Source organism: Seriola aureovittata, chromosome 19 (genome assembly GCF_021018895.1).
Source record: "Seriola aureovittata isolate HTS-2021-v1 ecotype China chromosome 19, ASM2101889v1, whole genome shotgun sequence".
NCBI lineage: Eukaryota > Metazoa > Chordata > Actinopteri > Carangiformes > Carangidae > Seriola > Seriola aureovittata.
Window position 1 is genome coordinate 15,848,745 of NC_079382.1, and position 26,893 is coordinate 15,875,637.

At 40.9% G+C, this 26,893-nt stretch overlaps 1 protein-coding gene and 2 long non-coding RNA genes across 4 annotated transcripts in view; 1 reads left to right on the forward strand and 2 right to left on the reverse strand.

The window, feature by feature from the left end:
- Positions 1-25,950, forward strand: part of LOC130187297 (uncharacterized) — a 74,032-nt gene extending 48,082 nt beyond the window's left edge. Inside the window, exons 2-3 of the long non-coding RNA XR_008830439.1 lie at positions 25,199-25,277; positions 25,443-25,950. This is a non-coding gene — a long non-coding RNA (uncharacterized LOC130187297). The remainder of the gene's footprint in view (positions 1-25,198; positions 25,278-25,442) is intronic.
- Positions 4,293-7,917, reverse strand: LOC130187298 (uncharacterized). Its single transcript, XR_008830440.1, has 2 exons — positions 7,721-7,917; positions 4,293-4,966 (listed from the first exon to the last, which is right to left on the reverse strand). It is a non-coding gene; the product is annotated as an uncharacterized LOC130187298 (long non-coding RNA).
- dusp10 (dual specificity phosphatase 10) lies at positions 8,828-20,614 on the reverse strand. Of its 2 annotated transcripts, none has more exons than XM_056404753.1 (4): positions 20,383-20,614; positions 18,496-19,325; positions 14,512-14,880; positions 8,828-13,028 (listed from the first exon to the last, which is right to left on the reverse strand). In XM_056404753.1, the coding sequence occupies exons 2-4, from the start codon at positions 19,277-19,279 to the stop codon at positions 12,763-12,765; spliced, it is 1,419 nt and encodes a 472-aa protein (XP_056260728.1). In that variant the 5' UTR covers positions 19,280-19,325; positions 20,383-20,614; the 3' UTR covers positions 8,828-12,762. The 2 variants fall into 2 exon arrangements, with proteins under 2 accessions (XP_056260728.1, XP_056260727.1); XM_056404752.1 differs by having other exon boundaries at positions 20,400-20,612.
- Positions 25,951-26,893: the final 943 nt, after the last annotated feature.

Genomic DNA, 26,893 nt, shown 5'->3' on the forward strand with positions numbered 1-26,893 from the left:
AGTGGGCTCGGTGCTGAGAGCTTCAGAGCACTGAGAGTAACTGCGACTAACACATTCTTGCCTTTGGTCTTTTCCTGGGCTTGTTAACATGTTTTTCAGTCTTCTCTTTCATCTTGTTGCTTGGCCATCTAAATTTCACACCTGTTTTCAAAGAATCTTTTTTTTTTTTTATGACTCATTCTAATCTTTAAGGTGTCAGTATGGTTCAATGAAAGAAAAAAAAAAAAAAAACCTCCTCGAACAACACCCCACACACACACACACGCACACACACACACACTTTTTCCAACACTTGTACCGGGGTTGTTTGTAACCTATGAAAACCAACATTCTCGCCCACTTTTCACAGCAAATGACCAGGTGAATGGAGGTGTGAAAGTGTTTTCTCATCAACATATCTAAACAATGTCGTGTCTACCTCCCTCACTATGACAACCAGATTTGTTACTCCACACGTTGAGTGGACTTTAAGAACATTTATAAACACTTTTGCCTTCAGATGTGGTCAGACCACCGACAGATTCTGAGAAAATAAGCCTCTGGGCCCAGAAAGGTCAAAGTCTTTGTGTTCGTTTTGTGTCTCTTCCTGGTAGTTTTTCATCTCTTTGTAGTAATTCTTTTTTGTTTGTTCATAGTTGCTTTGCCTCTTTCTGGTTGTTTTACATCTCTTTGTTGTCACGTTGTGTCTCTCGGTGCTTTTGCATCTCCTTGCGGTCGTTTTGAATCACTTTTTGGTTGTTTTGTGTCTTTTAACTGAGCCCTGTGATTTTCAAGAGGGAAATATTAAGTCACATCTTCCAGAGGCTCTGGCCCAGCTGCCCGTTCAGTAATACTGTACATCCGTGGGTCAGACGAGACTCGGTACAAATTAGCTTTGAGCATTGTGACACCTTTAAATACAAACATCTCTTTTTCTTAAAGGCAAGAAAACAAGATTTGTTAATTTGTTCTTAGATACATTCACCCAATATGCACCAAATCTAAGAAGAAAATTATTTCCACCTCCCTAAATTTTCAGCTTTCATCAAAGCCAAATTTGGTACAAATAATCATGGAAAAAGAGGATGAGTCTAAACTGTTTCATCACTGTCTAAGTTTAGGTTTACAGTATGTTGAGGCTCACCTTCTGCACCACATCTGAGGGTGTTTTGGAAACACCCTCTGCAGCCCACACACACACACACACACACACAGTCACACTTTCACTCACAATTATTTTCCATTTCTGTCTTTTTTGTGTTTGAGTTTCTCTGCCTGCTTTTTCTCTTTGTGATGCTACATTTAGTGTCTTTAGGGAGCTGTTGTACTTTTTTAAATCTTTATTTTTATGTTTCTTGTTTTATCTGTGCAGATAAAGTAAATAAAGACCTGAACAGGCGTACGAGTATAAACCAGTGGCTCTAATTCAGTCTAAAAGAAGAGACGTTCTCATATCTATTCAAGGACAGAGTTTTGAATGAGGTTCCGGTTACCATGGAAAATATTTACCTCTGTCCCACAACCAAAAATGAAGCCTGCAGCAACTTAATACAGCGACATCATGCCTCCATGCCAGGTAACATGCCATGTTACAGCGTGTCATTCTGTAAACAGGCGTAGCCTCCATCAAAATAAAAAAAAAAAAAAAGGGTTGAGAATACGGATGCATTTTCAGCCAGTACACACGGATCAGATAGGTAGATGGATTACGTTGACAACGAGAAGAGCCCACTTTCATCATCCTGCCGGTTTTCAGGCTTCATGATATTTTAGCCTGTGTGATTGAGTTGCATGGCTAGTTTATTAAACTCTGCAGCTGTTGTTTGTGAAGACACCTAGGAAACAGAGGTAATTGATGGACCTATTGAGTTACACTCGCTGCATATGAAACCGCCATGGCTGAGAAAGTCAAGGATACTAATATGAGCTCAGGTTTGCTCCTTAGCTCACTGTCTGCACACAGAACAGTTAGTGACAAGCTGAGTTACTACAAGTTGTTATGAGCTATTGCGTGTGTGTGTGTGTGTGTGTGTGTGTGTGTGTGTGTGTGTGTGTGTATGTGCGCACGCTCATGTGCATGTACCATATATACATGTGTACACATGTACACACCCATGCATGCCAGACTAAAAGGTCAGACTCTATTAATACTTAGATTCTTGAACTTACTATCTGTTGCCTGAATAACAAGCTGAGAGTTGAATTTTCTCAGTGCAGTGAGCATGTAATATTTGACTCCCACTTGGGAAGGTTGTGATGCACTGTTGTGTACCAAAACCAAAAGGAGGTGTTGAAGAATAGCACCACCACGCTCACTGTTATTATACATGTAGGTCAGCTGTGATGAATACAGCAAAATTAATTAAATCAAATTAAAGCTTTTTCATTATAATTACGCCGTTGTTTAAAATGATAAGAAGGATGTCTGAAAATCTAGTGGGAATCTTTTACTGTCTCATCTACTCAAAATCTCTATTTTGTAGAAAACTACATTACTCGTCCTCATCTCCAGGAATAGTTCTAAATTTTGGGGATATTCGCTTCTCTGCTCTCTTACCGAGAGGTAAAGAGGATGGATACCACTCTCATGTCTGTGTGTTACATATGGAGTTAGAGCCTTGAGGCAGCTAGCTTATTTCAGCTTAGCATAAAGACTGAAAGCAGAGAGAGGCATCTAGCCTGGCTCTGTTGAATGTTAAATACACCTACAAAGACCTCTAAAAGTCACTAACATGTTGGTTATATCTAATCAGTTTAACTGGTACAAAAACTATTCAGTGTTTTTGGAGAGAGTTTCTTGAGGAGCAGCAGTTTATCTTTGTGCCTAGTACATCTGTACAGCATCTCCATCAACAGTGGACCATTCACGAGCTTAAAGATGAAATTTATAGTATTTGTAGTATAGCGTATAAAAGAGCATAAAGGATTTGACTCTGACTTGGGAAAATGTGATGTACTATTATGTTTTTTTTTTGTTTGTTTTTAACACCGAAAGGTTGTGTTAAAAAATAACACCATTCAGGAGTAAATAGTCAGTTTTGACAACTGTTTAAGCGCCTTTGTGTAAAAATGGACGTGAAACGGAACGTGAGACTCGATCATCCATCAAAACTCGTCAACATCAGAACAATGAGTGGCTTTGACTACTTGTGCGAGCACTTAGCAGATAAGTGCTCCAGTAAAATGGGGTCTAAATTATTGTTTTGGCTTGCCGGGCCCCCCACTGTGCAATATAATAGGTGGGTTGAATGTGTCATGGAGACTGTGGCAGGGGGGTTTCCCAGGGTAGAAAGGAGATGGAAAGATGAGGAGGAAGGAGGAAAAAGGGGGGGCTGCTATGCTCTGTGAGCGGGACCAGACAGCTTTCATGACACCTGCAGTACAGACGGTGAAGGTTCAAACCCCCACTGGGTTAGTTTAGGTGAGTAGTAGCAGAACAGGAAGTTGTCTCGGGGTATCTAGAGGGGGTAAAAACCCAAGTGTAGCAAAATTAAAAGTCTGAACTTACTATAAAAGGAAGGAATTATGTAACTTTCTGGACTTGAGCTCTTCATTTGGATGTAAAATGGTGACAAAATACTTGAAAATAAGTGTAAATTATTTAAATTGGAAGTTTCTTCATTGTTTAGGTATGAATACAGGTCAAGAAGTCCTTGTGAAAGTGGGTGGGTAAATATGAGTGTGACAAATTTCTTAAAATAAAAGTGTCATGACGCAATTCAAAACCCTCCAAACGATCCCCCCCACCCCACCCCCACCCTCCAGGCGGGTGGTGTGACCAGTCTGAACCCACCGCTCCTCGTGTGTGTGAGTGTGAGAGAGAGTGAGTGAGTGAGAGAGAATTGTGGGGATATAGCAAAATGAGGCCGGCAATTAAAAGAACTTATCTGGAGCAGAAGAAAGAGAAGAGAAGAGTAGCAGTGAAGGAACAAGAGGCAGCTCAAATACACATTACCCAGATTCACTGGCGTAGCTTTAGATTTTGTGGCAAGCTCTGCTGTTTTTGCTGCTGTTTAATATCCATGATATTATCATTGCAATGAAACAATATTTCAAAAACCAACATAACTTTCTCTCTTTGAGGTTTCATTGCAAAAGAGAAAAAAAAAGGTCAAAATAAGACACGGCTGTGTAGAGCAGCTACTGTAGTCATAACATTTCCTCAGTATTTTAGTGGAATTTTGGGCATTTAGCATTTGGAAGTAAACATTCTGCAAATGAAAATTAAACTTGTTTATCTTATAGACTGATCCCAGTAATTTATTTTAATTTGACTACTATAGTCAAAAGCATACAAAGAAGGAATGAATGGATGCATTTCCCCAAGGGGGAGATTTTATTTCATAGCAGTGGACAGGGGGTTTTGAAACAGCATTTTATGTTGGAGGCAAGAAAAAACAAGTTCCAACTCTGTTCCGTTTCATCTCAATGTCAAAGGGAGAAAAACATCATCTGTAAATGTTTAATAGAAATACTTTGATATTTTGATTATGAGTTTCTGTATACATGATTGGAAAAGGTAGTTTCCATACAGTAATCCATTTTTTAACTTTATATAGTAGCACACGATAGCTGGGTCATGAGAAGATCAAACCTCTACGAGTCATCATAAAACAGTACCACTAAGATAAAACATCAAATGTCATTACTTTGAGGTAACAATCATCCCAAACAGCTCCATAGTTTTGTTTGGGGGCAGTCGAGTTCCAAACTTTTTACCACCAGAGCTCTCTATGATGTCACAGTATTCCAGAGTGTTCTGCTGCTCTGTTATGAGGTCGCAGTTCTCTGTGATGTCACAGCATTAGTGTTCTGCTGCTCAGCTATGAGGTCACAGTTTTCTATGATGTCACAGTATTCCATAGTGTTCTGCTGCTCAGTTATGAGGTCACAGTTCTCTATGATGTCACAGTATTCCAGAGTGATATGCTGCTCCGTTATGAGGTCACAGTTCTCCTTGGACCCTTGTCATTTGCAAAACTCCATTCTAAAATCAGTTTCACATTATGACATCACATTTCATTCCAACAGGCACAATTCTAGGATTCTACAATTGTTGAATTTTGACAGAATCATCCTTACTCAATGTACTTTCTATTGTATTACATGGTTTTAATCATCACCTAGAATTGGTCAAACAAACAAGTCAAGTTCCAAAAGAACTTGAGCAGGAAACGTTTAAACTACTGTTGTCAACCTCACGAATGAATTTTCATATATGATCGTAAAATTTAGTTTTTATTTCATCCAATTGGTTTTTCAAACTGCTGTAATTAATGCACAAGGCTGTGAAAAGACATGACAGAAGCCCATGAGGTCACTGGGCAGATTAGAAATATCTGTCATCATCATCTCACTGGTCAGTTGACTCTTACATTTCCTGTAGATAAGTCATATCTGAATGTACTTGATGTGTAATTGAATTTTAGTATATCTGACTTTATGTTATGGTATGAGCGTAGGTAAGCTATTATTTAAATCAAAGCCTGTATGTGTCCACATTTAGTATCTGCTGTCTCAAGTGTCCCTGAATACATTACACCATCACTATATATGAATCATGAGGCAAATTAGAGTTATTACAGTACTGCGACTAAATACATTGATAATTATGAAATATTATGTTCTGATAAAGTAATTCTCTGGTAGAGAGGGAGCTTCACCTCAAGCCACCAAATAAATCCCGTACAAGGCCTGTGACATAAACAGCTCCTCGCAGGGACGGTACGACATATGGTTTGGTGTCACCATACTGAGCCCTGGCCTGCCTCTTGCGCAGTGGTCAGCGTGTGGCTAATATGTAACAAGACATGACACTTCAAAAGTCCAACATGTGCCACGAGCGATAACAAACCGCTGCTACGCTCACTCTGCGAGCTTGTGGACTCAGCAGCTCCAGATGACAGCGTTTTTATCTCATCTATATGCAGGGGCCCGCGTCGTCGTCTGATATCATTTTGATCTTGCAGACTAAAATTTTTTTTTTTTTTTCTTTTGTGTTCTCTCTCCAAACTCCTTGTCCTTCCTCTGTCCTCAGATCCACTGTAGGTGGCATATTTGCATCTGCGTATTTGAAGAGACATCGCCATGGCGCCCATGTCATGCCCGGAGACCTCCTGTAATCTCTTCGGTGCGCTGTGTGAAATGGGCCATGAACTCTTCTACTCTCCTCTTCTATCTATCTCCCTCCATCACTGCGCTGCTTGTTTCTCTGTGCTACGCTCCTGTCGTCTCTCTCTCTCTCTGTGATGCAGAAGCATAATTCATACTCACCAACTTGGAGCTGACTGCACTGAATCACAGGCCAGAGCTCATTTACATTAGGAATACATTACAGTGAGGCCAAATGTATATGGACACTCACACATAATTTCCTATATGTGATTGTTGAACATCTTATTCCAAAACCATCAGACATACAGTAAATGCACTGCTACAGCACCTTTCACTCTGGTCACTGATGTTGGATGAGTTTGGATCACAGTCATCGTACCAGTTCATCCCAAAGGTAGTGAATGGGCTTGTAGTCTCTGTGGAGTGTTCTTCTACTCCCTACTTTTTCTTTTTTTTTTTTTTACAGACCTGTCTTTGTGCACAGGGTTATTATGATTTTAAAACAAGAAAATATTGTTGTATTGCTGTAACTGAAACTTGTCTTTTAGGCAAAAAGTGCAATTGTGCCACCTTGCTTCTGAGCATCGCGCAGGTTGTTATTTACACTGGAGAGAAACTCTGCACTTCAGGTTCATAAAATTTAACTTTTATCCTGAATACACTGACCTCCATTACATCCATTGTCCAAAGAGATCCTGGCTGTGCGAAAGTTGTTCTGCTGTGTTCATCTCCTCTGTAACTCTATTCTCCAGAATCTCAAGGACAGCAGAAAGTATTACAGACAGCATCATTGTTAACTGTATTGTAGGATAATGTCCTGCCCTGCTTTCAATGCAGTGCCTTTCTTGCTCTTGGGCCTGTGATTGGAACCAAACCATAAAAAAGAGCCTTGCACCAAAGGAACACAAAAGTATGTGGACGGAGGTAGAGTAGTATAACTCACGCTGACTCATGTACATCACAGGATTATATTTTTAGTTGTCAGAGAAAATAAATTTTCCTTAGGAAGCTCTTGACCTTATACGGTATTTATCAGGGCAGGTAGTTTCCTTATCTCTTAAATAATTTTTTCTTGGGACCCTTTTGTTGATCCCAACCTCAAGGCTAAGAGCCACTGACACAGACACTACACTGGAAATAAACATTATTCTATAATATATGAATATAATGAACTGATCATCATCAAATTAATATACTGAAGAAAAGCCATACAAATCCAATAACTCAGTATGATGTTGTAGCATTAATTGGTACAATCAGTCATCTTCAAGAGGCAGCCTAAGGTCCCCTGTTAGGCCTTTGTCCTCTGTGTTCCCATTTTCCTCTCATTAACCTCGATCCATATCATCCTTTGGCAAATTTTGTAATAATGTTTGCTTAACATGAGCAGCGTTATTTTATGCATGAGTTGTTAGTGCAAAGTGCTGCTGTAGTGACATTTAGTGAAGCCTTGGTTCGGGTGTCGTGCGAGTGCATCTTCCTGTGACAAAGGGAGCAGCTTTGATGGTAACCAGTGCAGCAGTCCTCAGGCTCAGAGATCCTCTGCTTTATTTCACCGCCTCCTCAGCAAAGTATGTACACACTTGATTTTGTGTGTGTGTGTCGGTGTGTGTGTGTGTGCGCGCACCTGTTTGTGTGTGCGTGTAGGAAAAGGTAGGTCCTCCTCTCAGGCCTGCTTTGCCTAATACGTCCATGCAGGGTTTGCTGGAGAGCGGCGTGCGGCAGCACAAAGATCAGGGCTATTCTGGTGCTGCCCGCCTGCCCAGTGCTGATAGGAAAGGATTAATGAGGCGGGGCACTCATCACTCGTAATTAGAAACAACGCTAAAAACTATTTTTGTGCCTGTTCCTATGGAGAGATCTTGACCCTCAGGCCAACCGCTCCCCCCCCCTTCCCCCACCCCACATACACACACACACCCCTTCCCCGCTAGCCATGAGGCAGTAGACGCCTGCAAAGTTGGAGTAAATATAGGCCCATAACTCCCGCAGCTATGTGACACATGGTTCAATGGAGGGGAGCACAGATAATTCACAACTCTGGCTGTGTACTCCGCTGGATGCTCAAATGTCAAGAGGCTGATCGAGGCTGTCTCTTAAAATACACACTGTAAGGCTTGTTTTGTCGTTATTGATCCCAATAATTAGTTTCTGAGCTTCCGCTGTTTCCTGGCTTCGGCTGCGTCATGGGGCCTTGGTCACATGAAATTTTTAATTCCCTGTTTATCTGTTGTTCTGCTTTTCAGATCAGGATGTTTTCACACTCATGTGTTTCAAGTAACTTGTCTCTTGTATAGCTGGACTGCATAATTGATCGACATATTTAATTGTTGTTTTTCTGCCAAATATAGTGCTCACTAAGTTCAATATATTTGGGTTTTGACATGTTGGTCAGACAAAATAAGCAATTTGAAGATCACCTTGAGCTTTGAGCTCAGTAATTTCTGATTTATAGACACAACAAGTAAACTCTGTGGGTTCATCGCTACGAGTGACCCCTTTCACATTAAACCCAGTCATTCAATCCATTGTTAATATAAAAACATTGATTATAGCAGCTTAAAGCAACATGAGAAACATCTACATTTTTACTCAGTAACATACGTTCAGTCCATGTAGGGACACTGAAACAAATCAGAAACCCATTTCTCCTTTATTCTGCTAGTCGCTAAAGTGACGAGTCCCTCTGCGTTAGGAAGGACACAAGAGAAAACAAAGTTCCAGGACGCCAAACCAAACTTGAAGCCTCCCTGTTTATTTCAAAGCTCACAAGTAGGGATTACAAAATTACAGTGCTTCAATTGCAACAGTTCAAGGAGTAGTAGGAGAAGAGTAGGAGAGATGACAGACCAGTTGAGGAATTTTGAGCAAGTCATGCAAAAAGGTGTGGGAGAAGGCCTCCGTTATAGTAGCACCCTTTGTGGAAAAAAATAAATCCATCTGTCCGTAGGTCAGTGCAAAAATAGTAATGGATATATGCATACAAAGAAAATAGATATATATTTATATACTGTATATACTTGACCGTTGACTACAGACACAAAGAAAGATACAGAGACTTGTAGAGCGAAGCCCGTTTCCACCGGAGCCTCTGAGCCCAAAGCAGAGACTCTTAAATAAGTCGTAAAGAACGTGACAGCTTGATATTGTTCTAATACAGAACCGTGTTTCCAAATAAAAGGAGAACAGATCCAGATGCCTCTTGGAGCTGTCAGTCAGACTGCGACCTCTACAGAAAGAGCAGTGTGGGAAAGACAGACAGCACCATAATGACTGCGAGTGTCCCTCACAGACAAGGAGCACACAGCATGCTTCTTTTCCAACCAGAGAGAGTAATGTACAGTACGATGGTTACATTGTTCAGTCAAATAGATCATTACATATAAAAGCCATGTGCCGCTGCGGTTGTAGGAACCGGCAGTTGGGACGAAAAGGTACATTATTCTTATATAACATTGGCTCAGATGATAAGCACTCTCTTTTTTCTTTTTCTTTGTTTTTTTTTGTTGTTTTTTTGTTTTTTTTGCAAATGGTTATCACTGAATATAAATGCACAAGCTACAAACGCGTGTTAAATGGTTATTATATACCTTTTTTTTTTATCATATTCAAATATATTGTGGAGCACCAGTAGACACCAATGACAACAGCAACAAAAATACAAGTGAGGACACGTCGCCACACAAAGGTTTTTTTTTTTTTTGTTGGTTTTTTTTTCCAAACTTCTTTGTCAATAAGTCACACTTAAAACTCACTTCAGTCTGAGGCTGCAAACTTGTTATTCATGCTCGAGATGTTCGCAGAGACCTCACAAAAAAAAAAAAAAAACAATTTCATGACAGTTGGGTAAAGAAACATCCCGTTACAGTTTCATTTTGCATAGCGTGAATTTTCACATGAGGGATTTTTGAAGCTTATTGTTGTGGATGTTGGTGTTGTAAAGCCTTACTGAGTGCACTGTGAGTTTGTATTCATGACGCTGTGAAAACTCCTCACATTTACCTTCATCTTACTGATAGAGACACGAGACCATCTGACAAACTTGTGGGTTCAGTTTTGTAAGATATAATGAAGGTGGTGTTGCAAAACAGATGTTGGTGTTGGTACTTTGACAATGATATCGTTAGCCCTGTGCTTCGTTTTATGCCTTTATTTTCATGCAAACAATGGAGAGCTGAAAAGAAAATCAAAAGAACATGTGAACATAAACAGAACAGGAACCACCATTTGTGAAGCTGCTTCAAGTCAGCTTGGTAGGAACTATAAAATACTGGATGAACTTTGACCTTGTACCTTCTTGGTTTTTTTTTTTTGGTTTTGGTCTGAATTTCGTGTTTTAACTTCAAGTGAAGGACTGCATGCTCTGTTATATCTTGGAAAAAACTTTAATCAGCCCTTGGGTTTATCAAATCAAAACCAATCGGATCAAAAGTGCATCGTTCTCAGGCTAAAACAAGGCTATTCTTAGTTTTGGACACTCGAGGCTTTCAGACAACAACACTGATCTCGACAAGGTGTGTATACCGTGTGCTCAGTTGTATACAAGTGGTTGAAAAGACAAGTGAACTACACCTTAAAACACATGCATCCAACATGGCTACATAAAATATTTCCCTTTTTATCATTTCCACTAAAAGTGTCAACAGCTGAGAGAACCAGATGTGTAAAAACTAACCAGGCTTATTTGCAAAATTGAGATTCTGTTCACTAACAGTTCAGAAATCTGTGGTTTGGATAAGAATGAAGGCATGAAGAAGTAGCACTAGCAAGATGAGAATTATTTTTTTTTAGCCTTTGCACTTCATATCTATCTATATATATTTGTTGCAATACGAGTCAAAGGTGAGCATATTCAGATGCAACAGGATGAGGGTAAACTTTGTGTGCGTGCATATACTCTTTACTACACTACTATTTAGTGCCAGGTCGATTTACAATTCACGGTGGTGCTTCGTTTCGCCTTCAAATGCCACCACGAGATCAGAGTTACATAATGAGCATTTTTCACCTCAAGGCTTTTCAGCATCTTTAAATGCAGTTCCGTCAATATTCTGCACATTGATCAGGAATCGCAGAAATAACCTTTGAAAAGAGAAATGTGTACATTAAACAGAGACAAAGAGGAGTACGTTGCTTTTGTCTGGGAGCTCAAATTCGACCTCGGTGTGATCTGCATTCGTCTGCACGTGATGCTGTACCATGAGCAGGCCCACTGGTGACACATGAATTAAGGCATTGATAGAGGCACTAGAACAGCACGTGACGGCAGCTCTTGCCTTCGTAAGGCAGAGGAGAGCTCACTTAACTGTAGCTTAGTGTCAGCGACAGGGAGTTGCAAGAGATTAGACGAGGGTCACACTGCTCTACTGTACAACTGCTGTCGAGCTAAAAGAGGTGCGTGTTCGTTTGAAGTGTGTAACCTCAACTCTGCTACTTTAGAACGGACTAAATCATAGTTCAAAATGAAGGGCACTGACAAAAACATCATGTGTAGCTACACAGGGACGGTAAAACAGTGAAGTACATTACAACAGAGCTGGCTTATGGATGAACCGGAGCAAAAAGAACAGAGGAGACAGAAGCAGGCAGTGAAAATCCTCTGCTCTGTTACATTAAACATCACCAGTAGCCCTGTTTTACAATATTCACTGATTATTTCAAAGTGTTCTTTCCTCTGCCAGCAGCCATGCATAAAAAAAGCTCTTATGGCTGTCTGGTAATATATATTAATTAATATATATTGCTAAAAATATATGCATATGTGGATGCAGGAATGGCAAAACGAAAAAATACTAAAGCAAACACATAAAATATATGAACTTGTGGTTCAACTGACATAAACCCATAAGCTGCACTCAAAAAAAAAATTTTTTTTTTTCTGTCTCTGCGCCAAATATTACAGCATAACCGTCTGCACCATAAACATAAACGTATAGAACTCAACAACAATAATTACATTAACATCAAAATGGTATTTCAGCAAAGAGCTGGAAATGTTTCGTAATCATTACCCATATATACACATAAGATCAAGGTCTCAGTTGCATTCCACTCTGAAATTATTGCACAGTAAGCCGCTGTGGGCTTGTCATGGTCACCCCCATAAACCCCTGTATAAAAATAGAACAACAACATTAACACACCAAACATGTCTTCATCTTGTCCTTTTTTTTTTCTTTTTTTTTTTTTTTTTGACAGGCACTGCCATGGCCAACCCCGCCTGAGTCTGCAAACATAAACTGTGTGCCACAGTGTGAGCTTTAAGAGTTTCTCTTGTCAGTAATTGCCCCTAAGCACACTGAATATCTTTTCCAAACCGATTTTCCTTTCCCTCATATTCGCTCCTCTGCAGTCACAAGTGGAAATCTTCCCACTGACCACTTGCTCCCTCTCTATCTCTCTAACTCATCTTCTCCTCCGGGACATCGGCCAGGTCCAAACAGTAGGGATTTTTGGCATTTCACATCACCACTGACCCAGAGCTTTGGCACCTCCAGAGAGTCCAAGATGAGCACGAGGAGATTCAAGAAGAATACAGCAGCTCTCTCTCTCTCTCTCTCTCTCTTTCTCTCTCTCTCTCTCTCTCTCAAGCTCCAAACCAGCTGGTCTCTCTTGAAAAACAGCGAGAGTGAGCACACGTCTGAGTGGCGAGTCAGACGATGGGTTCGTTTAGACGACGGTCTCCACACCAATCAGCTTTGGCGTGAGGATTCGTGGCGTTATTCCGTTGTTGAGGTCCTCCTCGAACTCCAACAGCTGGCCCATGAAGTTGAGGTTCGGGGAGATGATGGGCCTCCTGGTTTTGACAAACTTGTAGGCGTCCGTCATGGTCATCCAGGTGTGCTTCATCAGGTAGGCGATCACGATGGTGGCTGAACGAGACACGCCTGCCTGGCAGTGGATCAGAAGGCCCATACCTGCTTGATGTGCTTCCTCTGCAGAGAGGAACATTGCAACAATTAAAACACGATATAACGAATGCTTTGTTCCCCATGGGGAAGTTCAGTCATCACGCGTGATAAGATATTAAAACCTCCTTTGTGACCAGTATTTTTCACCACTACCAAAAACAGAAAATACAGCCGAGTGTTAGAAATGCCTCTTCCCATTCTCCCACTGACCATCTGGTTTACTCCTTCTTTTATCAGATATTTCTTGATTTAAATTATATGTGATTATAATTTATCCAATTGCTTTTGTTAAATGAAAACAAGATTTTTTTTTAGAAAACATGTTTACATTCCTTCATTTTGGTATCTGTACCGCATCATAGCATTTCATACGATACCCAGCTACCACTACCCGACTTACATCTGTCCATTTTCAAACTACTTCCTAATTAACTGTCACCATGAATTAGACCCTGTTGCAAATGTTACTAACATACAACCATACTAACACTTGCCATTTAAAACTGTCAGATCAACTAAGTTGGGATTTTTGATTGCAGAAAAAAAAAAAGCTATGCAATTACTAAATAAGTTTCTAACTGTATAAAGGACCAGGGCCAAGAAATCAGATACAAGGCCCGTGAAAACCACTGAGCCACCATTAGGAATCCACAGATCAGTATGTGCCTGGATACTAACCTTATCAGGACGCTCAGTAATCAGTTATCATATGAGTAATTAGCCTGATCAGTGACATTAAAAGAAATTCACCGTTTCCACTCTCAGTTACGTCCATTAGGTCAAGGTCAGTTTTCAGCACCACAGCAGGCAACCACTGGCCTCATGTTACCGTACATAAAACATATCCCAATGAGTTCCTCACAATAAGACACATTTTACATTTTAGGAAAAAGACTATTTGCTGCAGGGAGATACCCTGATGTATCTGAATCAGAACTGAGAGAGAAAAAGGTGGATGAGCACATCTCTAGCCAATGTACTGACCTAGTCTAGTCTTCAGTATGTAATACTTCAATCGACTGGATTAGGGTTCTAATTATGTGCTAGACGTGTTCTTTTCACATACACTTTCTTTTAAATATATATTTTAAAAGTCCAGAGTTTCAGAGGAATGTTAGTCTCCACAGCTTCGATTTAGTTATAAACGGCTGTATTCAGAGGATGTGAAGAGAGACGGCTTCTTCAAACACAAGCGATTTCTTTCAGCTTAGATAGATAAATCTTGCTAGTTTTAGTGCACAGAATTATTTTTACTTTTTCTCACTCTTCTCTCATGTTTGTTTGTTTTCCTATGAAAACAATCGATAGTTCAACCTCTTCCAGCCTCCAGAACGTGTCGACGTTAAACAGTCTGGGAAGGTAAATATTAGTCTTTAGTTTAACTGCTCACTGCTCTATGGAACCTGTGATGAGGAGTTCACATAGACCATGTATTGTCTGAAAAGGTCACAAGACAAAAAGTTGTAGTTCAAACTTCTAATGCAAAACTGAGTGACAGTTCTCATACCGATAAATTCAAACGCCTCCTCGAAATACTGGCGCAGGTTCTGCTTGTTACTGTCGGTGGCGGGCAGGCGCTTGTAGATGAAGAGGCCTGTGTCGTAGTGGTAGAGCGGCAGGTGGGTGGTCACGTTGAGGATGTAGCCGATGTTCAAGCGCTGCAGCAGGTTGATGTCCTGAGCGTTGTGCTCGTTCCCCAGATAGAGGAAGGGCAGGATTGGCGTCAGCTCTGCGTTCTCTATGTCCGGGGTGGAGGGCAGGGAGTGAGGTAGCGCCCCCGTCAGGCCAGCAGCTGCACCCGTGTCTAATCCCTCGTGAAGGTGCAGCGAGTGTTCGCACAGGTTCTCGTGACTCTGCCTGAAGCAGCTAAGGCCTCCTGTGAACACACACACAGACAGGCTGTGATGTAAACTCAAGGTAAATACCGTTTGGCTGAAAAACGAATAAAACTGTCAAACATCATTTTCTTAGTTACTTTCTTTGGCCCGTCTCTAAATGCACACTGGGCCTTGTCAGTCTCTGGAGCATGGAGCTAACACTGCCAGGGTTAAGGGTTCAATTCCCACTGGTGTGAGCCATGCTAAAAATACACACACTCATGCCACTGTCCACCACATGGCACACGTTACGACGAGTAGGACAACTTTGCATACACACCTGATAAAAGCACTGACAACTGGCGTTAAAGAGATTTGAGGCACTAAAACGTTACAGAAATCTCCAAGTCCCATGACTACGCTGTTACATTTGGTTGCGATTTGAATGTCTCCATTTGGATATTAAATCAGTTTGGAGGGATCAGCACTGTTTCCACTAACAACCACTGTCTGTCCCAGTCAAGTCTGTTTTGAGAAGCAGAGACATGGCCAAAATACCTCCTAAGACAGTTTCCACTTGCTAACCAACATGAGAAATCCCCCTCGTTAATCTGCAGGTAAATAGATGTACTAAATGTTTAATATACTTCTCACTGGACATCTGCACTTCTCCAAATAACTGGTTTGCACCTGTTCCCAGCGATGCCATCGGCCAAAGTTTCCCCACAGCACAAGGATTGTGGGGAGGGGTGGAAAAATGTCGCAAACACACACACTGCTGTATCAGTTCATGCCTTGTTCACATTGCAAGAGTTGACATCACTGCATGTGAGGTCATCGCACAACTTCCCCTTAGTGACTGGGCAGGTGGGGATCTCCTGTCAACTGTCAGACAGCGTGTTCATCAGAGAATAGCATGATTGTTAAGCATGAACAAAGACATTAACCTGATGTTACTGTGATACTGGCCCGGCCCTCACTATGATGGGCTGTAGTGCTAAAAATTACTCTATAATAAATAAAAGAAAGGGAAGTTACATACAGGAGCTGTGACACCAAGCTCAAGGGGGGAATTTCCACTCATATTGATATTTTTTCTTACATTTTCATTTACTCTGAGCTCAAAGGACTGAGCTTTTTTAATGAAATCCATTTTACAGAAATTTAAAAATCCTTGTCTGTATTTTCATAATACCAGCAATATTTATCTTTCAATACAGCATCATGCATATCTTTGTCCCGAATGCTCTAACATTACAGGGAGCTGCTCATGGTGTAGTTCAACATGGATAATGTGCCACATTTACTGTAAGTACACCCTGGCTGATGATGGATATTTGTGGCCAAAATCTATATTAATATATATTTACTTTTTATTATTTTTTTAAAAAGCAAACCCTTATAGAATTATCACCTGACTCAGTAGTTTGCCTCAACTCTACGAAGCATTTTTGCCTCTTTTAGCTCATTGTTTTGGTTTTTACTATTTTAGTTCAGTTTCAACAGGTTTTTCTCAACAAGTTTTGTTTAAAGCTGCAGGTGTCCACTGTACTTGTACCTGTTCAACATCAGACAGGCAAAGTAGCTTGTGAACATAGTGAAATTAGTTAGCAGCTGAAAAGCAAGACATTTTCATCAGGAGTTGGTGGAGATCAAAACAGAGCTACAAGAGTGAATATTGGGCTTGTTATTCATCAGGTAACTCCCATTAATTCCTACTGTGATTGTTGGATGTGCAAAAGGCAACAGTTTGGTAACATGTTAGCAATAAAAAACTTCCCGTTATATAAGTTATGTAATGGAAACACTGTTTTTAAACTACCTCAAATGTATCTCTGCACTTTCATGTTACTTTACCAACTAGTGCTGATGCCAATACATTGACAGTATGTAGTTATACATAATATAGTTGTTTATAGTTTGTTTATAGTTGCAAAACATTTATCAAGCACACACAAACAGTCTAGTGACTAAGCTAGAAACACAGTGAACTGTGAAAACTGCTCCCTGTTTTGGCTCAAACTGAACCAGCATCTTTCTTTTCAGGTCAAACTGAACTGAAAAATAACACTTTTCATAGCAGACTGAGAATAACAGAAGCAGCACGTTGCTGTCAGATGAAATCTGTGGAGTGTGACCGTCTGTCATTATCTCTGACTAAACTCACAGAGGAAAACATGAAAAGTGTCTCTATCACTTTCATAAGCCAGTGGCTCAGTTCCTGCTTAGAAATCACCGCTTCTGCCTCACTAGGCCTCTCACACCACAGACCCGCTGTTTCCAAAGCTTACCCTAAACCTTCCGACACTACTGACATGTTGTTAATGGCAATTCTGACGGATTAAATGTAACCTATCACTGCTCAGGGCTGCAGCGGGGCAGGGACAGAAGATTTTGTTTTTCCAGTTTATCACACTATGACCATATTTACAATAAATCATGACTAAGAGCTGCTGGTAACAGCAAATAATGGAGTGCGAGTAAATTATTCATACTGTACATACATGGTCCAAATATGTCACTATTACTACTGCTTGGAATAACACTAATCCCCTGCCTACTTCCCCAGATTGAAAGCCCTCAGATATTTTAAGGAAGTGAAGAAGTAATCACCATTATATTTAGAAACATATAAAAGATTATTCAAAATATTAATTGTAATGGAATCAAGGCTCAAATATTATAAATTTGCTTAGGGCTGGTTTTGTCCATTCGATCATAAACACAACATGTTTGATCACAGAGGAAATCCATGCTGCAAACACACACATAAATGTGGACACATGGGAGATATCGGCCATCGCTGATATTAAAAAGTACTATATAAAAAAAATGTATAAAAGTGAGGCTGAGCCATTCGATTCCACCAGCAGAGAGGATGGCTTGCATTTTGCAAGAATTAAACCAGGCGACAAAAGGAACAAGACAGTCTGCCTGTTCCTCCCACTGGGGCGAGCTTCAGACAGACGCCGGTGCAGGATGAGACACTGGAGAGGAGCCTCGTCCATCAAAGTACACAGGAGGACCAGAGGGCGAAGAGAGGAGAAGATATCAAGGTGCCGTGATCTTACGGCTGGACGGTGACTGGGAGGCATTCAGAAAACACTCACAGCCCTGCCCCCCTACACGACACACTGCTCCAGCTTCAAACACACTCGCACACACCAAAGATAGAAAACATGGCAGCGACCCAGGGACTGCTATCTCAACAGGCCGCCTTATTTACCAACAGCTGCCTCTCACTCTCTGCAAAATGCTTAAAATATGTCATATAGAAAGCTGTTGAAGAGTGTGCACATATGTTTATGTATGCGGGTGATGCAGACAGAGTGTGCATAGGCTTGATTGTATATGCAAAAACTGTTGTATGTGGTATTATAACTGTAGCTGTAATGCTTCACTACAAAGCTGATAGGATGAGGCTTTACTCACATACTAAACATAATTATGTAACCACACCACTTTCATATTAGTTTATATTGCCACTAAACTTATACTACTGCTACATCAGGCCATGCTTTCAGACATTTAAACTGGTTTACTACCTCCAGAGTTAAACTAAATCCCATGTAATTGTGGTTTTCTGTCCCTTTTATTCTGGACAGCCTTCTTTCCTTTTTCAGTAGTCCAGGCATTTGCACCTCTGAGCTTTGATAAACCTACTTAAATGTTACCTTTGAGGATGATGGGGTCCTTGCCCTCCCTCCTCAGTGACTCCAGGACCACATGTAGAGGCTGGGAGGATGTCAGCCGGTTGGGGTCTGTGGTGCTCTCGTCGTAAACCACAATCTCTTTGGAGAAGATGCCCTTAAAAGAGTCCTTGCCCTCGCGGCAGGAGATGAGGTCCAGCACAGTGATCTTGCCTTGCTGCAGCCGCCGCCGGCTGATCTTGTCGGAACAGTTGATGTGCACGGCCCCCCGGATGTGGCTCTTGTTGTACTCCATGAAGGGCCGGCAGTCGATGATGACGGGCACAGGCCCTACGGGGTGTCCCATGGGGCAGCAGGTCATCCTTTTGGCGAGCTCATTGGGATGGATGACCCTCACGGTGGATACGGCTTTTGGAGTGCCCGGGGTGAGGCTGGGGGCGCTTAATGCTTCATGGTTGCTGACCATTGAGGTGGGGGGCCCGGCATAGCTGAGGTTGGGGCTGCTGGCGCTCACCTGGCTGTGGCTGAGGCTCTGGCTGTCCTTCTCATAGGTAGTCACAGAGCAACAGCTGGCACTGCTGCATCCACACGACAATGATCGCGTGGAGCCCTTGGATGAGGGCATATACGTTACAAGATTGGCCGTCGCCCGGATCTTCACCACGGTGGTGCTGATGACTGTCTTGCTGCTGCTGCTGGTGGCGAAGGAGTCCAGGTAGCTGGTGTCCAGGCGCAGTTGGAGTTCCTGAGGTCGGATCGGCCTTGGCAGCGCCACCACAATTCTGTCGTCAAGAGGAGATGGAGGCATGGGGAGGCCGAGGGCTGGACGTTTAGGGAGAACTCAACAAGCCACTCTGTGGGGAACAAGAACAAGTCGAAATATGAGACAAGGGAGACAATCTTTCCAAAAAGCAGTGTAGTTCAATGAATCCTGCACCCACGGACTCAGATCAAGGCTGTGAATGAACAAGCAGAGAGCACACAGGCCGACCTCTTGTCTGTTTGATCAACATGCAAACTAGAAAACGGCTGCTCAAGCCAAATATTAGTAGTGTCAACACCTGCAGGGCAACACCCAAGTTAGTGGGAAAATTTAGATGTGACAAACTGGCCACTAATAATAAACAGTGAAATCATCACAGTCTTGTGTAACTGAATCACTTTGAGTGTAATTAATATGAATCATCCTCCAGATATTGTATATGTGTGTGATATTGAATTTTTCACCCCAACTCTAGTCTGTCTGATCCAAAGCTTGTACAACAAGAGAGAAAAAAAAAAGATAAAATACTGCATCAACGCTACGCCGCAGTTTGGTCTCTCCCCCAAATGGAAAGTCGGGGTACAAAAAAAGAGGGGTGGCATTTCCTTTTGATCACCAGCCTGAGCATTTTAAAAGCATGTCATCGTGGCACATTACGTAAAGACACCCGCCGAGCATTGCCTGTCCCGGCCATCGCCGTCCTTTAAGCACGGTGCAGGTTCAGCTGAAGCAGAAATCATTCATGGCCAAATTCATTGAAGAAACCGGCATGAGAACGTGCCGTGAATGTGATATGGCTTTCGGACGAGACGAACTGAACAGATGAGCTGAACACTGAAGGAAATCCAATTTCACACCATCATCAATTATAAAAATAAAAAATAAAAAATAAATATGCAATGGCTTCATTTTAAAGGCTGGGATTGTAACTTTGCTCAATGGTGGAATAAAAAAAAAAGATAGACCCTGTGATAAAACACTTCAGCCATGTGGTGAAAATAATAATACAGCAATAATAAACACTAACCAGCCCAAAATGGTTGCAGCAATTTGATATTCCTCTTCATTAATTATAGAATCGCGTGAAATCTCTATGACTGTGCATTTCAACGGCAACTTGTGCCTTGGACACCAATCACCAAACTTGCCTTGTATTTCTGCTTACCGGTGTGTGTCGCGGTTGACTGTAGACGGATTTATTATCTCCGCTCGCTGACAACGTTGCCTCCATTCAGTCCATCCCAGTGTTGTGGATCGGCAACATTTTTTAGTACTTTTACCCTGCTCCCCCAGAAATAATATTGAAGGAAGTCTGCCAGCCTACAGAAGTCGCGCAGCCGGATTGACGCGACTCTGAGCCAATGCGCGACTTCATTAATATTAAATTTGATCCTTTTTGTACAGTGAGGTCCGGCCCTGTGATGGGAGGGATTTGGCCGAGCTGTCTGCCTCTGTGGCTGGTGTGGAGGGGGTGCGGTGGGAGGGCGGAGTGAGTGGAGGGGAGGGGAGAGGAGGGGAGGGGAGGGGGGGCTGGTTGTCGCTTGAACTGCCTTCAGTCCCACGTACAAGCAGCGATGATGTCACTGGCAGCCAATCAAAAGTCTCTCCAGGAGGCTCGAGGAAGAAGCCACGGTGCCTTCACGTGCTGCTCGTAAACTCTTACTGTACAGTAAAATGGAGCCTTAGAAGAACATAACAGCTGTTTTACACTGAAGTGGCAGAGGGAAATAAAGCAAAAGCCTCTTAGACATGTGTCTATATGTATAGATGATATATAACATTGTTTATGAGAGTAAATTATTTAATTACTATGAAATTGTTTTTGTGTAGTGGTGCAGGTCAGTATTTTTAGTAGCTCTTTATGGCTGACTGTGTGTCTGGGGTCGAATTAACGAATCTAAACATCTCAAGTCAAGTAAATTTTTATTTGTATCATTATACAATACACTTATATGTAAATATTATTTACAGAGACCCAACAACTCCCACCAAGAGCAAGCACTAGGCGACAGTGGCAAGGAAAAACTTCCTCTTAAGAGGCAGAAACCTCGAGCAGAACCAGACTATCCGACACATCTAATGAGCCTAAAAGTTTTTGCATATTACTCTAGAACAAGATAAACAGCCACATTTCCTTCCACACACCATCACTCTGAACACTTAAATCAATCATATGTCTGAAAAAATGTCACCCTGTAACTAAAACATCTAGTGTAACTACAAATGATAAATTATATACTGTGCTTTCCAGTTATAAATACAAACTGTGCCTTAACATGTATATATCATCATTGTTAGTGTCAAATATAAATCTCAGCATGTATAAAGTTTCCAGTATAATATATAATAGACAAAGACACGGACACGGACAGACAGCCAGGACTGAACAACATCTCCTTCTGAGCAGAGATAAAAACACTTCCTGCAATAGCTTGGCTACAATATTGGATTTCCTCGTATTGAAGCATCTTAATTTCTCGTGAATTCTTTTCGACTTTGATTAAATTTCTTCACATCTTTCTGGTCAGCTTTTTCCAGATGAATCATTCAAAAGCTTGCTGAGTTCACTAGATGATATCTGCACCTTCCTGAACAAACAAACCACTTCTAGATTTTCTTATTCCCTCCGTTCCTTCATCTTGATATTGCTTAATTTTGTCCGTCAAGTTTCTTTCTAGTTTCCCCCAAAGTTATAGTTATCACTAAAATCGCTTGCGAGGAGTTTACATAGATGAACAATCCAAACCTACAGTAAGTTTGACTTTGCTGACAGCAATATGTCACAGCACATAAGGCAGAATCAGTGTGGTTTACACTGTAAATGACTCAGTTTAACTTAAATATTAACCAGGCCATGACACACACCTGACAGTACCAGTTCTCGTTATTATTCCCTTTAAAACCGGTTAAGCAACCCGAGTTAGATCAAGTCAAATGACATCAGACATTCGGGGCAGTGTGCCAATGTGACGAGTCAGTCTCATATTATTTATTACTCTTTGGTTTAACTCATTTTTCTTTTTAAAGCTGCTGGAAATGCATAATGGCCTGTGAAGAGAGATTCTTGCTTGTGTAAGACAACACAAATGACCTGTGTGCTGGATGGAGAAGTAACATTATTGGTGGTAATAAGTAGGTGTCTTTGGCAGGAGCGCTCTTAAGCAAGTGCCAAGTTGGCTGACTGTACAGTCCCATATGACAGGACCCATGTTGCGGTTAAAGGGTCTCGCTGGCTTCAGACCCCAAATATAATCGGAGCTCTCTATTTATCCGCATTGGCAACCTCAAACAATGCGGGGCATGTATTATTGCTGCTATTATTAGCCCCCTGTACAGTTATTTTTAAATGGACACAGCTGATCAAAGCCTATTCAGATTGGATTCCCAGCGACTCCTGTTTCACTGTGTGATAAAGGGTAAGTGAACAAGCACCTTTAGAGGAGAAAGTTTGATGTTTTTGTTTTTTTATTCAGGACCACAAAACATGAATATTTACCACGGTCTTGTTTTTCTTTTGTGTGTTTTGTGATTTCTAATCACCAAATGATTAAAGAATCATGTAAAATCCAAAAGGTTAATATAAAATGAATTATTTTCAAGGATTAAAAGAAAACCCTCAAATGTGTTATTTTGGGCAGCATATGTAAATAAAATTGACCCCACCCTCAACCCCTGGATTTATGATGTGACCCTTTGAGAGGAGCCTGACCCCAAAGTCGTGAACCACTGGGCTAAATGACCTTTACTTTATTTAAAGTCATTCAAACCAGCTCCACCTCAACCAACTTCAGCAGTAAAGTTCTGGTTACACATTTACAGAATTAACAATCTAATAGTAACAGAGAATAATATATCAGTAAACTATTTAAAACACATTTAGCTGATGATAAATCTATACGTTTACCTAAGTAGGATTTTGAATGCAGAATTTTGCCTCGTGGGTTGCTTTTGTTAGCTCGTAAAAAGTATTGGGGAATAGTTATATAACAATAGAACGTATATATGTGGAAAATAATACATTATTAACATCCATAAACATTTAGATATTGTTATTCAGTTGTAAGGCTAGAAATATGTGTTGATGAATAAGAAGCAGACACTTAGAGCAAACATTTAAGAGATCTGTTGGGAATTCAAACACTGGATGCAGCATGACCTGAGCAGTTATGTAAATTCAACCAGTTCTGCCTGTGTGGCTGGTTTTATCTGGCCAAATGTTTGTCACACAGGCAGCATAATATTCTCTCTCTTACTGAGAGTTTTTGGATCTGCAGTAATAAGACACTCTTTTTCAGTACAAAGTGAATGAGTGGGCTGCATCACAAAAGACTGAAGGGATTACCAAGAATCAAGTTTAGACCATCAAAACAGTGAAAATGATTTGATCAGAGATTGGTGTTTTGATCAGGAGTTTGTGGTTATTGCATGATGACATGTTAGTGACGATGATCAGGAACAGTGAAGCAGCGTTACCTGGAAGTCGTGCTGGTTCCTAGAGGGACTCGTGCTTATTACTGTAGATCAAAGATTTCTGAATCAAAACAGCCTGGCTCTGAGAAATTATGTTCATGTATTACTAATTTGTTTTTATAAATATGTCACGAAGGAAACATTGCTGCCTGAATTACATTGATTGGCAACATTGTGGAATAGTATGGTTTGAGGTTTGGGGTAGACGTTTGGCTGTACAAAGTGTGTAGACCCAGGTTCATATCTTGAATCCCACGTTTGGTTGGGTTTTGTCTCTTTGGTTAGGGGTAGGGAATGGCCGTGTTTTTGGTTAAATGTTAACAAGTAAACACATCCTGTCTCATTTTCCTGAACGTTAACCAGGTGCTTTGAGTATTTAAGCACAACCTAAGGAAATTTTCATCATACTTTCATTGCTACAAGTGGATATAGTTTTGCATCTTGTGAGAAAAACAACTTTTGCTAATTAGCACAAATCACAAAGTACAGCAGTGGATGACGGGAATGTCGTAGCTTTTGCAGGTATTTGATCATGAACCAAAATATTTGACAAATTAAAATTTCGAAGTCAGAAGATCACCAAGTTGATACAATCGTCCCCTGTGCAACCATGAATGTCTTTACAAAATTTAATGCCAATCCATCCAATAGTTGTTGAGATATTTCAGCCGGGAACAAAGTGGTGGAACAACCAGACTCGAAATGACCATCCCTGCAGCTTTGCCACTAGCTTGGCTAAAAATGTAATTCAATTGGCACTGTGTGAAAACGTTTTATAAATTAATGGAAACATAAATTCCAGGAGACAGGGTTACTTATGAAGGCTGTAAACTCAACAACATGCTTTATAACTTGGCTAAATATAAACGTATTCTATTCTGTCATCATGCAATTACTGAATTAAACTAACCACAATGTTTAATTTATCTACTGATGTTTCCTGTGTTCAAATATCGTACATGAGGTAATACTTGTCCTATCGTCTACCTGCAGTTTTTGAACAAGGAGCTCTGTCTTCTGAGTGAAAAAAACAACTATATTTGTTTTTGTGGCAGTTCAAGATATTTGCTTGGATTGTTTTGTGCATATTTTTGTTTTTACATGAATATGGACAGATCGCAAAATACCAGTAATTTCTTATAGTAAGAAATGGAAAGAAAGTATCGTCTTGTAGTATGAAACTGGGAGCAGGTGGATGTTAAAATGATAGCTGCCGATTAAATGTTTATAGATGTTATAAGCTTTTTATTATTCATTTTGAATGTTCAACAGGATAAGAAACCTCATTTTACAACCCTTTTCTCCCTTTCACGAGATCTTGAGCTGGATTGAGTCGACTGTCTTCCTTTTATAAATGTCAGCCGATGGAAAACATGACAGAGTGAGGCTTTGTGTGTCTGTTTAGAGATCACACACATGATATGAGAACTTTGATGTAGAACATAGTCAAGTGGTTAACCCCCCCCTTTTTCTTTTTTTGTTGTTGGTGCTCAGCATGGAAAATGTGACTGATCATGGTGCGATACTCGCTGGCCCAGATGAAAGACCCAAACCACTTCCTTTCTTCAGCAAGGTGCAGACTCAATGTCACACTTAGCAGCACAGTAAGAGCTTAACCTTATGTAACCTTAGAAACTAGTTGTCATACATACATTCATTTAGAAAAGACCCAGGAGACTCTGTTTGAATTACAAATTAGCCCATTTACTAATTGCTGTTTTTTGTGTTTAATATGCAGAAGACTGCCCCCTCGCTCCCAGGACTTCATCCCATCTGGCCATTAACTTCACCTCTCTATCAATGCTGAGGATTTAAGAAATAGAAAAATGTTGCTACTGATGGTTTCTAAGAGGGAATGGCACAGATGGGCCCACTGCAGACTCAACAGCTTGAAAAGCAACATGTCCAGCGACAGCAAGGACGGCCACTGCCAAAGATTGAACAGCCTGTCGACCTATGCCCGTTTACTTTCTGCATATTTATCAGCTTCCAGCCCGTTAGTCTGTAACACAGAACAACACGCAGCTACAAACACGTTTAACCTCTTGAAACTTGATGGGCTGATTATCTCTCTTACTGTCATTTTAAATCTATTTCATACGCTTCATTAGGCAGTTTAATTGAATGAGCGAGATCTTAACCGAGCACTGACACAGCTTTCCAAAGTAACATTCTGTTCATCACTAATGCTCGGGCTGTGTGACTATCATTGTACAAACTCTCTGAGCTTTGAGAACCCCCCCCCCCCCAAAAAAAAGAAAAACTGTCAGCCCAGTCTGTCGATGCATTATGGTGCCTCCCTCTGAAATACTGTCACTCCATGACTGCCTTTGTTTATTTTTTGATTTTTACTGGATGGAAAGACAATTTCCTGTACAAAGTGACAAGATGTGACAACCGTGAGTTTCAGAGTTTGACGCATATTTTAGATTTGAAACATCACATGTTGAGAAAACCCTAAAATAGTCATGTAATATCTGAAGATCTCATAAGACCCTGCAACTGTCCCCAACATGTAAATTGGTGAACACGTCGTAGATTTCATATTCAGTCAATATCGGTCATCCTTACACCAACATATGAAAAATGAATCGTGTTAAAAACGTGTCCAACAATGAAGTAAAAGCAACTTGTGTATCATGTCGTGTGTCATGTTTGGATACTGGACTACAGAGCATTAAAGGGCAGTTAATACCTAACAGTTGAAAAGGCATTTACATGACCAAATCTGTTTAACCTTTGATTATCAAGTAAACATCCTTTTTTTCAAGATCGTGGCAAAGACAGAGAGTGGTTGCAAATCAGATGGCATTTCAACTGCTTTCGTCTCTTACCCTTCACCTGGCATGTCAGATGCTTCCAATGCTCACACTTTTTTGACTGACACTTCAAATCCTTTCAGGCCTCAGGTCTTCACATTTGAACATCAACTTTGACAACTTTGAGTGTCCAAACACAATTTACTCCAACTGCTTTCGGTGCTTATATTTCAGCTTATGCTTCAGCTGATATCTTCTTTTTGGTCGACACCAATTTCTCCCGGGACTTCCCCTTCAACAGACACCTACGGGTCAGTTTATCACATATGCTTGAACTGACATTTCAACTCCTTTCAATGCTTACACTTTGTCTGACACTTCAAATCCCTTCAGGTCTCTTGAATTTACTGTTCAGCCGGCATCTCCTTTT